Below are 14759 nucleotides of genomic sequence, written 5' to 3' on the forward strand. Positions count from 1 at the left end.
ATAAACATTTTTATACAACGTTATTTTTGGTGTGTTTCCCAGCAGATAGTATTTGTCAGTGCTGCAGCTCTCCTAATAGCCATAATACAACTGTTACCCATCGTGCCGGGGCCTCTGTTTAAACACGGCTGACTTGAATAGTTGTGTTATTTAAGGAATGTCTTTGTTCTAAAGGATGCTAGAAATCTTCCTCTGCTCTTTAAATTTTGTCTAGATAAACTACTCGTGAGTAACTTCCAAATTCTTACAGCAAGCAGTTTGTTTGGTTGGGTTTTCCTATTAGCTATGTCATCTTCCTGCAATATGGATGTTCAATGAAAGTTTCAAAGCAGGCAACAGACTTCAGAGGCGTGTCTGCATCTGACTGTCCAGTGTTGATCTGAAATTCTCAACCATCAAGAAGCTTTGATATTTGTTGGTTCAAGCTATTCATGTAACTTTGTGCCATCCTTCTATTGAAGCATCATGGAATCTGGTCTGATTTTATGCTTTCTGGTTGAATAACATGTAAGCAGTCTTCAGGGTTTCATTGGGTACCTTGGAAAACCTAGAATGGTCCTTTTTTTCTGTGGAGGATGCCATTTGTTTTTACCAAAAAAAAGAAAGCAAACATCAAACCTGGTTACATTTAGAAAGGCAAAATTTGGATTCCTGGGAAGCAACTTGCACATCTGAGGTATAGAGCTTTCTTCCAAGTGGGAAGAAGATTCTTACCTCAGTGTTACAGGGCAATATCTGCTGTGTGTTTTAGCTCTTTGTTGCTTTCAGTGCTGTACCCAGGAACTGTCTAGTATTTCTTCAGTTCTGATTCAGTGGACTTAAATGTTTGATTCATTTTCATTATATCAAACTAACGTTTAATTTTCAAAGACTGGCTCCATAAAAATGTCATTATGGTTACAAATTAAATGGCCTCCAGGGCAACCTTATGACTACCCAAAAAAATCATGGTTTTGCTAAGTCTGTCCTCAGCTTCTAAGTTTCTGTTGCATGAGTCAAAGGCAAGCACAGCAATGGAAATCCTGTTTTTGAAAAGCAGATCTTGATTAGAAAATCCAGTTAAAATTTAGTAGTGGTCCTGCAGAGCAGCCTCCTGCAGACTGGAGCCCTCTGCCACTGTTGCTCTGGGCTTGATATGCCCTGTGCATGGGGAGAAGCTGGGAAAATGGGCATAGCTGAATTGAGTGTCCTGAAATGCTGGGCCTACCCTGTTATTTTGGTATTTGAGGAACAGGTGAGGGGAGCTGCAAGGCCATGTTTTCATCTAGCTGTTTCTCAACAAAGCATTCCATGTTGAAGTTGAATCTGTGTTTTTTAGTGTCAAAAAACAATACAGGACAGCTCGTCTGAAAATTTGTGATACCCAGATGATAAACTCACTAAATTACAACGTGGGTTTCATGTTACTGATAGGGTAAAGAAAGTGAAAAAGAGTCACAGATTTCAGCTTCTTGGAATAAGCTGTTAAGAGCATGGTGGTTTGTTTTTATCTTCTTAAAACCTGTGATTCTCACATGCCAGTCAAGTCCTGGATTTCTCCTTTCTACTGTAAACTAATGATTAAAAAAGAAAGAGAAGGCTATCTCCAGCAATTTGAGCTCAGCTTTTTGTGAAAACCAGCCTAAAGGACAAAATCAAGCCTGCAATAAAATACTGCAATAAAAGCAGTAGATAACATTAGCAGCATTAGGAAACCCAGTCTTCCAGATGCTTGACTAATACATTTTCTGAATGTATTCTAAACTCTATACATTAAATCAGTGTTTTTAAGTGCCCTAATTAAATCATGACTCCAGATTTGCTTTGCAAAGCAGTAAAAACTGGGCATTTTAACTCTTCCATACCCTGGAAAATCCTAGCCTGTAGCCATATACGTGCTGTGCTTGAAACCACAGCTTCCTGCTCCACAAGGATTGTCACCGCTTCATTTTCCCTAACCAGAGCAGAGAGAAGGTTTTGTCCTGCATGCTCTGATACTATTTTTATTACTGTGGCTTCCAGCAGCTCTAGTGAGGTTTGAGGCTCTTGAGTTAACAATTAAAGGTTTAAAGGCATAGAGCAGCTGTTGTTTCCATCAGAGCTTGGGGTGCAGGGGGCTTAGCACTAAATCCATTGCCAGGCTGGGAAAGGAAATGGCTTTATTTTCACATTAACTGTTCTGCAAACAATGTATTGGCTACATGTGCCAGTTCTGCAATCCAAGAGATCAGTGAGAAGTCTGCCTCTCCAAAATAAAAGGGCACTAACTTAAATCTTGGTTGTTTTCTAGATTGCATCAGCTCTGAATAAAGAGGGTCTTGCAGATGGTGACCTGGGAGAGGTAAGCAAACACATGTGTACAATTGTTAAGTTTTGTAATGCCATGGTAATGTGCAAAGTGAGAATAATTTTTCTTTCTGCTTGGTAGCTGTCCCAAAGTAAGTCACAAATAACCCAGCGTATGACAAGTTCCTCCATTCAGTAGGATGAAGGTACTTATTTGTAAAAACAACCACCATTTTCCACTCAAATGTCTCCCCCTTTCCCACTGAAGGGCTCTCACTCACATGTTTTAATTCAGAGTCGAGTGATGTCCCTCCACCTTTCCTTTTTGCTGCCTGTGTCTTTGCCCACTGTGCCACTTTGTGCTGCTTGTGAGGTAGGCCAGAGCCTTGCTGCCTGGCAGCTGGTTTCAAAAGCAGCACCTTCTCCAGACTTTAAAAAAGGAAGGAGGGCTGAATATGGTCCCATAACACTTCCCTGCAAGAGTGATAAATACAGTTCAGGCATTGCCTGAACAACAGAGGGGAACTGCATTGCTTTTTGTGCCATAGACATTTCAGATGTTATCGGTAGTTGCCTAATGGGGAAGAGAAGTTTTGCAGCATGTTTTCAGGCAGCTGAGATGCAAACAGCACAACATACTGTGTAATGGCAAAGAGCGAGGAAGTGGAGGGCCTCTACCATGTTTGTTGTACTCAAGCACATATTGCCAATGCATTTCTGTTACTTGCAGCCTGATTCTGGCTATTGTTGGTGGCTATACTCTACATTGCAAAGTATTTCTTCCTCTTGATGGCTTTTTTTTTAATGACATCTCTCTGCTGAAGACTCTCGCAGAATCTGATGAATCTGTGCCGAATGAGGGGGATGAAGGCCAGGCTACAGAGGAGCAGCTCTTGGGAGAGGTATCTGTTGCCCTCTAGACTAACCCTGTTGACCTCCTGCATGTTTACTTTGTTACTATTAAGAGCATTTTATTATGTTGGCTTTTCCTAGCGCTGAGAGTATATGGAAATACAAAAAGTTATTTAGAAGAGTAAAATGTGGGCTCTTGTTAAGTTGCTTGAGACTTTCTCATCAGCCTCAGACTTCATGTGAATAGATTTTGGTGGCAATGAAGAACAAGCTTGTTTTGTAACAGTCCAGTTGGCACCAGACTCAAGGACTTTATTCTGCCATAATTTTCACTCTGACAATTCCCTAACATGTACTAAATGATCTGCTGCCACAACTCTAATGCATTCCATTCCCCCACCCCCCGCCCTTCTGTTTCCTCACTCCTTGCTTCCCTTCCTCTGCTCGATTACTACCAAGGTGTCAGCTTTTTGCTGCCCTGTTTCGAGGTATCACCTTTTGCAGAGATGCAGCTGTGGTGCTGGGGGAAAGGGGGAACATTTCTTCCCTGCATTGCTCCCACCAACATCAGAGCCATCCCTCCCCTTTGCACCTGAACAGCGAGTATCAGGGCTTTGACAGCTAGCTGCCTCACTGAATGTCTGTTGCAACAGTTCAGGCAGGTTTATCGCTGGCAGTTTGTGCTCTGCCACATCTGCCTTTGGGACTTTTATTGATTTCTGTCCATTTGAGCAGTATTGTTTGGATCCCTGTGTCTTAAATATAAGGACCCAGCCTCTGCCATGTGATAGCACTGAAAATGCTGGTATCGCTGTGTGAACAGGCCAGCTTCATTCTCTCCCGTTCCCTCAGTCTCCCTTTTGGGTTAGAATTTGAGCTGTTAGCCCAAAACTGCCTGTGCTCCCTGTGCTCAGACCTGCCTGTCTGCAGTTGTCTGTGAGGATGAGGAAGGTGGTTCATGGCTCATGCATGTCATAGTGGTGCACTTGTTGGCTCCATATGACAGCCTGTGAAGAACACCAAAACAGAGAGCTTTCCTTAGGTTAGGTGCTTGATTGCTTGTTAATTTGTTAGATGCTGTAGTGGCAGACACATATATCTGACTGCGTAAGGATTTTGCTGTATGCAGTCATGAAGATGTCTCATAACAAATGTCTCTTCTGGAAGAGAATTCAGAGCCAAACATGACCTTAGCTTACCCACATGGTGGTAAATATTTGTGAGGTTGACCTGAAGCCACTGATGATGCACATTGAGGAGTGCTTTCACATACATAAAGTAACTGGATGGGCACATTATTCCTGAGACAGTCACAATGTGCTCTCAACTGATACCAAAATACCAAATGCACATTACTCGTTATCTGACAGCAAAATAAGTTTCCAGACACTGCCTCCTTTCATGAACCAAACATAAAGCTTGTTTCAGACTTATCTCCCCATCCCAAATGCCTGTTCTTGGTCAACTGTGTACTTGTTCTTCATCCTCTGAAGTACACTTTCACAATGATCAGCATATAAGCAGGGTGTTCTCAGCAGACACTTGAACTCCATGTACTAGCTCACTGGCTTATGACAGAGAAGGCAGTTTGTGGGACAATTTCTGTGCTGCTCTTAAGCTGTGCTGTGAAAATGGGTGGTGGAGACACTTCCCTCTTGATGATATTATTATTGAAATTTTTTGTTTGAAATCCCAGAATCCAAGTGCTTGCAGGAAATGCTCTCTATCTTTAACTCCTGGGGGAGTTTTAGCTTCTGTCCGCTGAGCACTCCTGTACTGAGTGCAAAGCGCTTCAGTCTGTGTGGACCACGCTGGACTTCTGTGTTGAAAATTAAGCATATGTTCCCATGTTTCGCTTAATTAAACTAGGGTGTATGTAAACTACAGAGTGTTTCAAAGATGAGCTGAAAGTCTAAGTGGAGCTAAATGAAACCTAGGTAGCATTATGGTAGACTGTTCTCGGTAGGGGTTGAAGCTGAAAGAGGACGGAAGGGAGAAGATTTCTGATTTTGTGGTTGTGGCTGCTGTTTTGCTCTGAGGGGGTTGTGTGTATATAGGCACGGATGTACGTGTACAAGTCAGTACCCAGGATCCAGGTACCTGGTTGCTGGTATTTGTGATCCCTGGTTGTTAGAAATCTGGGGCTTCCAGTGCTTTTTCCCCTTGGTGTCCATTTTCAAAAATGATCCACTCTGATCTCCCAGAACAATGAATAATTGTGTGAATAATGGTGTGTTTACATGTACTGGACATCCTTTGACAAGCCCAGGCCTTTCTCAGTGTGCTTAGGAGGTGACTTTGTGCAGGTGCCAGGGGAGGTTGATTATCCTGTGCTGAAACAGTGTTTTAAATGACAGAGATACTCTTTCCTTCTAAGTTAATGATCTCTTAGGTGACTGGTAGTTGAAGGTCTATCTTTAACTTGTAATGCGAGAGCCATTTTTTTTTAAATGTGTATATTCCAAGTGTTTACATAACCTCAAAAATTATGTTTTTACTTTCTCTTAGAGGGTGAAGGACCATAAGCAAGAAACTGAAGATTTAGGATCTGCAAAGAAGACATTTAACATCTCTGTTAGTGGAGGTAACCTTGATAGTGATTTCATTGTATGTGATGATATTTATAAATACTGATGTTGATACTGGTGTTCCAGTGAGAAGGCAATTTCTGCACATTTTGTGAAGGATTGTCATAACTTGCTTCTAACTCCATCCATTTCACAGCAGTCTTGAGACACTTGAAAATACAGCTTCTTTAGGGAAGCACTTGTATACCCCGTTGCTGAAATGCAGCTACTCGGAGTGATTTCCTGATATAAAAGAGCACACCTGATCAGGAATGAAGTGCTAATGTCGCTGTTTGTTCAGAAACTCCTGGGGTTCTTGAATAACACAGAAACCATTGACTCCTGTCTAGGTTTGACTTTGTTTCTGGCACTGTACACAGGGTGTTTGTTTCAGAGGTCGTTTAGCCCGATGTGGCTGTGACCATAGTGTGTTTGAGGCTGGAGATGCAATTGACCATTCCTGTGAGTACCTGCTTGGAACAGGCTGGTTTGCAGAGAGCTTTGCGCAGTGTTGTACATTTGGACAGAATCACCTGCTGTTGCCTGTTGAAGTGACTTTTATGCCATCCTTTGAAAATGCACTCCTCTGTCGTTGCAGATGTGGACGGTTTGATTACCCAGGCTTTGCTGACAGGGAACTTTGAGAGCGCCGTAGATCTCTGCTTGCACGATAACCGCATGGCTGACGCCATTATCTTGGCCATCTCAGGCGGACGAGAGCTGCTTTCTAGGACACAGGAAAAGTACTTTGCTAAGATGCAGAGCAAAATTACCAGGGTATGTTTTTTCGTTAAGAAACAACATGCATGTAGGCCTTTTCAAACTCCCTTTTTCACCTTAAAAGTTTTCTTGCCATTTCATAGGTTTATTTCTGTGAGAAGCTATTAAGTATTCAGGTCATCCACAAGATCTCAGAGCAGAAGGATTTCTGTTAGTCTTTTTTTAATGCACTGATAAGGAGAGAAACAGCGCACTACTTGGATATCAGTACACAAGAAAAGTATTCTTTACTTTGTCTCCAGTGTCTCTGAGTTGCATATACACTAGTAGATTCTCACTGATAAATATCTTAAGCAGCACACGTTTCAGTCTATTATCTCGTCACATTTTTCAGGAGTTGCACATGACCCATGCTCAGTGCCAGCAGCATTATGGTGATTTCTGCCTGTGATCAGTCTTAACAGATTTTGCCAATGCTTTGTTTCACTGCACACACGGAAGAGTGAAGTACGCCCAGGGTAGATCAATCATCCTTTGTCTAGGAGGCAGCTTGTATGGCCAGCTGGTTGTTATTCTTTTCAGCTTTTTGCAATGCTAGGGATTGCTGATGCTGCTCATTCAAATCTTTCTTCTTTACTACTGACATGAGAAAGTAGCAACAGGAAGATGAAACAGAAGAAGTGGCCTTAAAAGAGCACAGGACAGTTAGTCTGGCAAGGATGGCCACTTCTAGGGGACAGGAGAAAGTTGATCATGGTCACTTCTTAGCTCGGAGAAGGGCATTTTATATAGTAGCAGGAGGCAGCCTATAAAATGGTCATGTTCTTTCCTGGAGCAAGGCTGAAGGCTGCAAAGCACAGTCACCTGGGGAGTTGGGGCATATGAGCACCGCAGGCAAGGATCTGTAAGTGGGATTTTGCTGGTCATTGCCTGTGATCCAGTTTGAGATAGGAACAATTTGCATTTCTAGTAGTGGACAAGCAAAAAGAGGAAAACCTGAAGTATTAAGACTGCAGGATTTCTTCCCCAGCTCCTTTTCTGCCTCTGGTCTAATCAGAGAAAGGAGAATTTTGTAGTGCGTGGGAAATTTCTTCACTGTAGCTCATCCTTTTGGAAAAGGTATTTTTATGGAAAGCTGACCAGTTATTATTATGAACAGTTAGTCTGTGCTAACAAGTGAGTGCTGACCTTGTTAAGACCTTGCATTTGTTGTTCAGGTGTGGGTTTTTTCTTTTCTGGTCCCAAACTGCACGCTTACTGCTTGTTCAGCTGTTTCTGAGCTTGAAGTCTTAGCATGACAAAGGCTTTGTTCACTAAATTTCGTTCTGAAGGCTTGTGGACAGGCAGCCTGTGTGTGGGTACAGGGTAGGGATACTGCAGGCCAGCTCAGGTTGATATTGCTGCCAACTTGCTCTTTCCTTTGAGCAGCCTTTTCAGCTGCCCCTCACTGGTCAGCCTGAGGCCAAGAGCTTAAAACCGAATTAAACAGTTTGACAAACAAAATTCATAGCCCTTGCTGGGCATTGTGCAGAAGATTTGTAGCTAAACACTTGGTATGTTATCTTTGCAAAAACAGTCCTGAAAGCCATCTGCAGCAATCCCATCTTGCGGATTCTTTTCTTGTGCATTCTTTTCTTGCACATTTTGTAGCAAGAATAATTGGCCTGTCTGTGTTATCTGAGCTTGTCTCGTGATTTTTTTCACTGAACTCCTTTTGAAGTAAAATGTACTCTTGTGGAGCTGTTTAATTGCAGTGCAGTATCTGCCATGACCCTGGATGCAGCGGGGATGAGTACGCCTGAATAGATACAAATTATACTGTGTCCTGAGGAAATCCTACCAAGATCTTAACTGTGGTCTCTCCTGGTCCAGCTCATCACTGCAGTGGTAACAAAGAACTGGAAAGAGATTGTGCAGTCTTGTGACCTGCAGAATTGGAGAGAGGCTTTGGCTGCTGTCCTCACGTACGCCAGGCCAGATGAGTTTGCAGCCCTTTGTGGTAAGGATACTTTTACAGACTGGATGTCATTTATTCCACTTACAGCAAAACTATACTTTACCACAGTTGTTTTCCTTCCAGTAAACTATTGTAATGCCTCGCTAGCTGCTTTGATGGTTAATACAGTTCTTTGGTCCTGTTGCAGAGGAGAGGAGAGGAACCTCCGGGGTGCTGTGTTCCCAGTTTGTTCCCTGATTTTCTGGGCACATGAACCGAGACCCTTGTGAGCAGCTGTGTCCTGGCATCACCTGTGTAGTGCACAGGTGGTGGTCTTTTACCATTTCTAGATGGGTGACGGTGATGATGATGTGACAGGTGTCTCAGCCAAGGGACCAGTGTCTTGGAGTGTTTGTGCATGGGACACAAGTGGAAAAGTTTCAGGGAAACGCTTCGCTCTTAACAGCTGTGTGCCTGACACCCTGGGCCGCTCAGATGCCAGCCATGGTGTGTAGGGAGGTGTACTTCAGCAAATGACAGCCTGGAGCAGTATCACAGCTTTGTTTCTCACAGTTCCTTGGCTGGTTGCACATTTAGGTCATGCTCCTGAAATGAGAGACTGCAGAAAATGGGTGGCAGAGGGGAGAATCGAGCCCTGGCTTCTTGTCTTTTGTCATGTCGGCAGATGGACTGTCCCCTCTGACCTGTCTCAGGTTTGCAGGCATTTGACAAGTCCTTGCTGCTATGACATTAACTGTCTCTGAAGTGCGCTGGGCTCCCAGGAGACAATCTGTGCTGGACACCAGTGTATGTCCTTACCAGCGGAGCCCAGAGGCAATATCCCTTCTCGCTGTGCTGAGCAGAGACACAACGGGCGTTGCAGGCTTCCCCAGCCTGGGCAGTGGTGGAGGGATCACTGAAGTGATTCACCAGCATCTTCTTTGTTCATATTTTCTCTAGATCTCCTGGGTAACAGGCTGGAGAGCGAGGGGGACAGCCTTCTGCAGACACAGGCTTGTCTCTGTTACATTTGTGCTGGCAACGTGGAAAAACTCGTTGCTTGTTGGACCAAAGCTCAGGATGGAAACAGCCCCTTGTCCCTTCAGGTTGGTGATTCTGTTAAAGACGTTGGAAGTAACACACTGCAGTCATTTGGCACTTAAATAATCTAGTGCAGAGCTTTGATGCTGTCTTGACAGCTGCATGAATCTCAGGGTGCAAGCTTTTTCCTTCTGGAATGGGTGGCTTCCATAGAAATAACACACAAATATGATACTGGGAAGTGTGTTGTGAAGCACTATGGCCCTCGTGTCTCCTCTGTTCCTTGGGCAGTCCTGCTAATATGCTTGTTTAAGAAGGTAGGTGTAGGGCTTCGAGTATTTTGGTAAAGAACGGGCTTTGAATGCTTGTATCTCTTGCAATAGGGGAACACTTGGACATGTTTGCTTTTGGAAGACATGGCTTGGGTGTTCAGGGGAAGAAGTCTAATAATTAACTCCAGTTTTGAATTATCAGAATTACTTTCCAGTCTCTTGATTGTGAGGGCTTCATTTACAGATTCACCTTCTGTTTAAATTTGCATTTTGATTGCATTGCTTTGCTCTCTCAGACACTAAAATTAAAAAATATTGCTGAAGTCGTAATGAGGCTGCTTGTTTACTATGATGTGAAATTGCTGAAACTTGTAGAAGCTGTTGGTTTTCTTGATTTTTTTTTTTTTTTTTTTTTCCCCTTGTCTCTTTTGAAGTCCTGATTTGTTGGGAAAAACAAAAATGTATTATTGAACAGTCAGTAGTAGTCCTTATTAGTGATATATGGTTGAAATCGTGTGTGTGGCAACCTCATTAAATCTATAATAAGATTTTAAAGGGGATTGCATATTAATATTGGCAAATGAATATTTGTAGTGTCTTCCAGTATAGCACAGTAAGAAAAACATGAGAAAACTGACCAGAAAATGTTCCTGGAACTTAGCACTAGGAGAAAATCCAACCAAGACCAGCTCTGGTATTTGGGGATGTGCAAGGAAGGCAGGATATGGAGTATTCCTGGTGAATATCATCTTTGCAGTAACAACGAGAAAACCATGGACAACTCTCCCAAAGGAGTTATCAGACCCTTTTGATTAAGATGGTTAAGAACTGACTTACTAAAATGCTGCAAATGAATGTGCAGCACCCCAGCACTGATAGTGGTGATGGGTGTGATGTTTTCAGATTGCTGTCGTGGCTCTCACCAGATATTTGTATGAAAGTGTACTCTTTTGGTGGACATGCTCAGTGCTGATAGGGCCCTGAAATCTCATTTAATAAAAGTAGTTCTTTTGGCTTTGAACTCTACCTGATATGCTGCTGCTGGCTCTGCTGTTAGAAGCCACGTAGTGTGCGGTTGCTGTTGTGTTGTCTCATGTGCTAGTACGGTCGTGCCTTTGGTGCAACTCTAACTGCCTGGGAAATCTGCACTTGGCTTGAGCCTCGCATCGGGTCGAGGGGTTCTGCAGGGCTGCCCTGAGGAACAGCCCTCCGTGACAGTCATTAGCCAGGGCTTACTTCACCCCATTGTTCTCATTTGTGGGTTGTTTTTTTTTTTTTTACCCCGATCTTCCAGGATTTAATAGAGAAAGTCGTAATCCTGCGCAAAGCCGTGCAGCTCAGCCAGACCGTGGACCCTAATGTTGTGGGGGCCCTTTTGGCCGAGAAGATGAGCCAGTACGCCAACCTCCTGGCAGCCCAGGGCAGCATTGCTGCAGCTTTGACCTTCCTCCCTGCGAACACCAACCAGGTACGGAGCCTTCAGGGTTTTTCCTCCCTCTCTCTGTGTGAACAGGTGTACTCTGAGGAAAGGTCTCTGCCTGCTGCAGTTAGCCAGCACAGCTGCCCTTTGAAATGCACCTCAGGATGTTTCCCTTCTCCCTGTGTTGGCCTCGCTGAGCTGGCAGAAGTACATAGCTTTGTTCTTCTCCCTCTTCCTTTCACATCCTTGTCCTTGCAGCCAGTGGCTGCCAAAAGGGCAGCTGTCCCTGCTGCAAGCCAGACACAGTGAAACGTGTACCTTGACACTTGGTTGATGGTTTTCTTTTGAACTCATCAGCCTGTGGTCAGTCAGCCTCTTGGTGTGATGTACTGGATGACAGGCCATGCAGTTAACTTTTCCTTCGCTGTCCTTTTCTGATTGCAGCCCAACATCATGCTGTTACGGGACAGGCTTTGCAGAGCCCGAGGGGAGCTCCCAGTAGGACAGGAGGCACTTAAGGCACCATATGAGAGACAGCCCGTGCCCAAAGGACGAGCTGGCCCTGTGGCTGAACAGATGCAAGGGCCCCAGGCTCCAGCTCAGCAGTATTACCAACAGGTAATGGTTTTGGTAATCAGGGGTTCGGCAGTCAGGGAGGTTTTGGCAGTCAGGGAGGGACATGTGATGCTTAAGTTCTGGAGGGTAATGGATATGGATAGAGGAATTTTTTTTCTTTTTCTTGGTCTGAGTTGGGGCTGTATGACGTACAAGGACCTTGTGGTAGAAGTCCTTGGTGCTGCTTTTCAGTCAGTACAGATGCTTCCTTTACTCCTTGTCTGGAAACATCTGTTCAACACCTTGTCAGGTAGCCTGCTTCTGAAGATTAGGTGTTTTGCCCCCTTTTTGAAAATGTGCTTCAGTGCCAAAAATGACTGTGTGGGAGAGCACTGCAGGATTTTTCTGTGCTTGCTCTCATAGTCCAAGATGTCATCCCATCCCTGCAGGCCTTGGGGCTTGCTCATGCTGCTCACCAGCCTCTTCTGGGGCTGATTATTTCCACCCCCAGCTCTGATGTTAGCTGCAGAAGTTGCTGAGCAGTGGCAATAGCAAACAGAGGGTCTGTTTCAGCAGTTGTGGATACAGCCTGCTCTGAAAACACCCTCCCAGCCGGGCGTAAGGGGGCATAGGGAGCATGGGCAAGGGGGTGTATGAGGCAGGTCTGGGCTGAGAGTGAAATGTGCCAGAAGAAAGACCCAGTGAGTATGGGACTAATATGGAGCTGGGGGCTGTGCAGGGAGGAAGAGGAGAAATGGGGGAGGCAGATGCTGTGGTTTTATCTCTAGCTGGCGGATGACGCTGCATCAGGCCACGTCGGCCATTCCCAGAGCATGGTGTGGTGGGCAGCCCTGGCTGCGTGCATGCTTGAAGAGCATCACCAAGTCCCTAATCCCTCAGCACGGTGCTGGAGCTCCACTGGCCCTGCTCTACATCGGGGCTCTGGGCTGGGCTTTTCTGAGAGTGGAGCCGTGTCAGTGCTGTGGGTGTTCTCCTTCCACAGAGGAGGTTTGCACAAGCAGAGGCCTGCCTCTGTCAGTGCTGCCCTTCAGGCGCTGCCTGACAGAAAAACGGGGGCAGGAAGGAAAAAGGGCTGAGAAGTGGGGAGGGGGTTGGGCTTTGTTCTCTCGCTCAACAATTGTGTGTGCCTTCGCCTTCTTTCCAGGGTGTTAACAAGGTAGATTTTGGAAGGGATAAAGCCTTCATCCTGTTCATACAAGATTACCTCGCTAACGCCGTTGCGGATCATTTGAAATGCATCATTGTCAATAATTAGCTTTACTATTCTTTCCTGTCTCTTTGACCTTCCTCCGTGTAACCACTGAAATTTCTTGAGAAGCAGTGTTGTGTATTTCCCGTTTGGCTGTCGAAAATAGCAGCTGTCCTCTAGATGGCGAGATCTTAGCAACGCTTTTTAAACCCAAGTTCCCTCTTTCTCCTACTGTTTCAGAGTGCCTCAAGGTATTATTTAAGCCAGCCCTGCTCATTAATAGAAGGCTGGGTGTATCACAACCCCATGAGCACACTGCAAGTGAGTTACCCCCTGTGTTCTTGGCTTTCCAGGGAGCTCGTGCTCAGCAGGAAGGGTTTGAAGGGAACGGGTGCCATGTCAGAAAGGTGCTGATGAATCAGAATGGGAAGAAATTACATATTTCAGTCTTAGGACACTTGTTGTGTTTTACTTCTTTTAAGGAAGTCTGTACATAGGGCTTGTTCAAGCTTGAGGCAACCTTTGTGCGATTGCTATCCCAAATAGGAACACATACTTAAAACTCGGTTTTCTTTCAGCATAGATTTTTGAACCCTCTTTTGTATGAAAAAAAAATGCATGAAAGGGGATGGAAAAGTCTTTTAGATGACTCCAGTGATGAGTTATGCAGACATTAACAGTGGGGTGTACGGCTGACTGCACTGCTAGCCCAGCACTGCACAGGATTAGAGACTGACAGAATGAGCCAGCCAGGAGTCCGAGGCCACGGCTTTCCCTCTGCCTGTGCTCAGTGGGACATTGGGCTCCTGGCTGTGCATCTCGCTGCTGGGCAGCACACCATCTCCTTGCTCAGGGACATTGCAGGCCTATCTCTGGGTTTCTGTGCCATCAGAAAGGTAGTAGTGGTCATATGGAACCGAAGGGCTTTAGGGTGGCAAAGGAAGATAGAGGAAGGGAGCTGTGGGAGACTGGCTGGGAAGCAGTTAGCATTAAGATGTGTGTTTGTGCATGTGCAAGAGCCGAATATCAGATGTTAACCTCTTTTAATTCATCTTAAGCTCGGTTTAAACAGACTGCTTTTGTGTGAGGCGATATGTTTGAATTTAACATGGAACTTGGGACTTCCAGCTGTGGTTAGTGCTGCTTGGTGTTGTGCAGTAGCCTGGGGGGAGCTTCTGCAGTAGGAAAATATGGTAGAAGAGACAGACCTGGCTCACTGTCATGTGTAACACCGCACTTGCTCCACAGCCTATTGTAGCTGCGTCTCCACTGTGCTTCATCTTCACTCCGCTGCAATTCACTTTGGCTCCAGTGCACAGTGATTTCATCTGTCTGGAATGCACTTTTCCTTCTTCCTGAGATTTTACAGCTGCGTTACAAGTGCCAGCATGCAAACCTTTTCATGTTCACTTCTTTGCATCTCGTTTTGTGAAACCCTTTAGACTTTTTTATTGTTTTGTTTTCCATGATTGGTATTTCTTTGTTCGATTCAGGTTAGAATTGCCCCTACTGTCACTACCTGGAGTAACAAAACTCCTACTGCCCTTCCCAGCCATCCTCCTGCAGGCTGTCCCTCTGACACACAGGTATAACCTTCATTATTCCTCTCTGAGCCCCTGCTCCACCCCAGTTATGTCCCCTGGTGTAGTCTCTGTGCTTGACACAGTCTGGTACAGATAGGCAGGAGGAGCAGCATCCACGTGTGCTCTGGTTTTGCTCCTCTGCATCTCGTGTTACACTTTTTTTTCACCAACACCCAGATGAGTGGTTCTGGAAAGCTTTGAGTGGGAGCTCAGTGTGACCTGATCCCCCCCAGCCCTTCCCCCCACACTGGAATATTTGAAGTGTGATGATATTTTTCCTTTCCCTGTTTCCCATGGAAAGTAGAAGCATCAGAGTTAACGTTTAAGTTGTTTAATTG

General features: G+C 44.9%; 1 protein-coding gene across 15 annotated transcripts in view; it reads left to right on the forward strand.

Moving 5' to 3' along the window:
* SEC31A (SEC31 homolog A, COPII coat complex component) overlaps positions 1 to 14759 on the forward strand; it is a 47409-nt gene that overhangs the window by 17565 nt on the left and 15085 nt on the right. For 10 of the 15 annotated variants that reach the window (XM_074867572.1, XM_074867575.1, XM_074867578.1 and 7 more), the window contains 9 exons: positions 2270 to 2320; positions 3090 to 3167; positions 5626 to 5701; positions 6283 to 6461; positions 8277 to 8403; positions 9301 to 9446; positions 10948 to 11121; positions 11518 to 11691; positions 14332 to 14424. In XM_074867572.1, coding sequence (XP_074723673.1) covers positions 2270 to 2320; positions 3090 to 3167; positions 5626 to 5701; positions 6283 to 6461; positions 8277 to 8403; positions 9301 to 9446; positions 10948 to 11121; positions 11518 to 11691; positions 14332 to 14424 — 1098 coding nt within the window. The remainder of the gene's footprint in view (positions 1 to 2269; positions 2321 to 3089; positions 3168 to 5625; positions 5702 to 6282; positions 6462 to 8276; positions 8404 to 9300; positions 9447 to 10947; positions 11122 to 11517; positions 11692 to 14331; positions 14425 to 14759) is intronic. The other 5 variants (XM_074867581.1, XM_074867583.1, XM_074867584.1 and 2 more) reach the window with 1 other exon arrangement.

The sequence above is a fragment of the Strix uralensis genome, chromosome 4 (assembly GCF_047716275.1).
Source record: "Strix uralensis isolate ZFMK-TIS-50842 chromosome 4, bStrUra1, whole genome shotgun sequence".
In the NCBI taxonomy this organism is placed as follows: Eukaryota; Metazoa; Chordata; class Aves; order Strigiformes; family Strigidae; genus Strix; species Strix uralensis.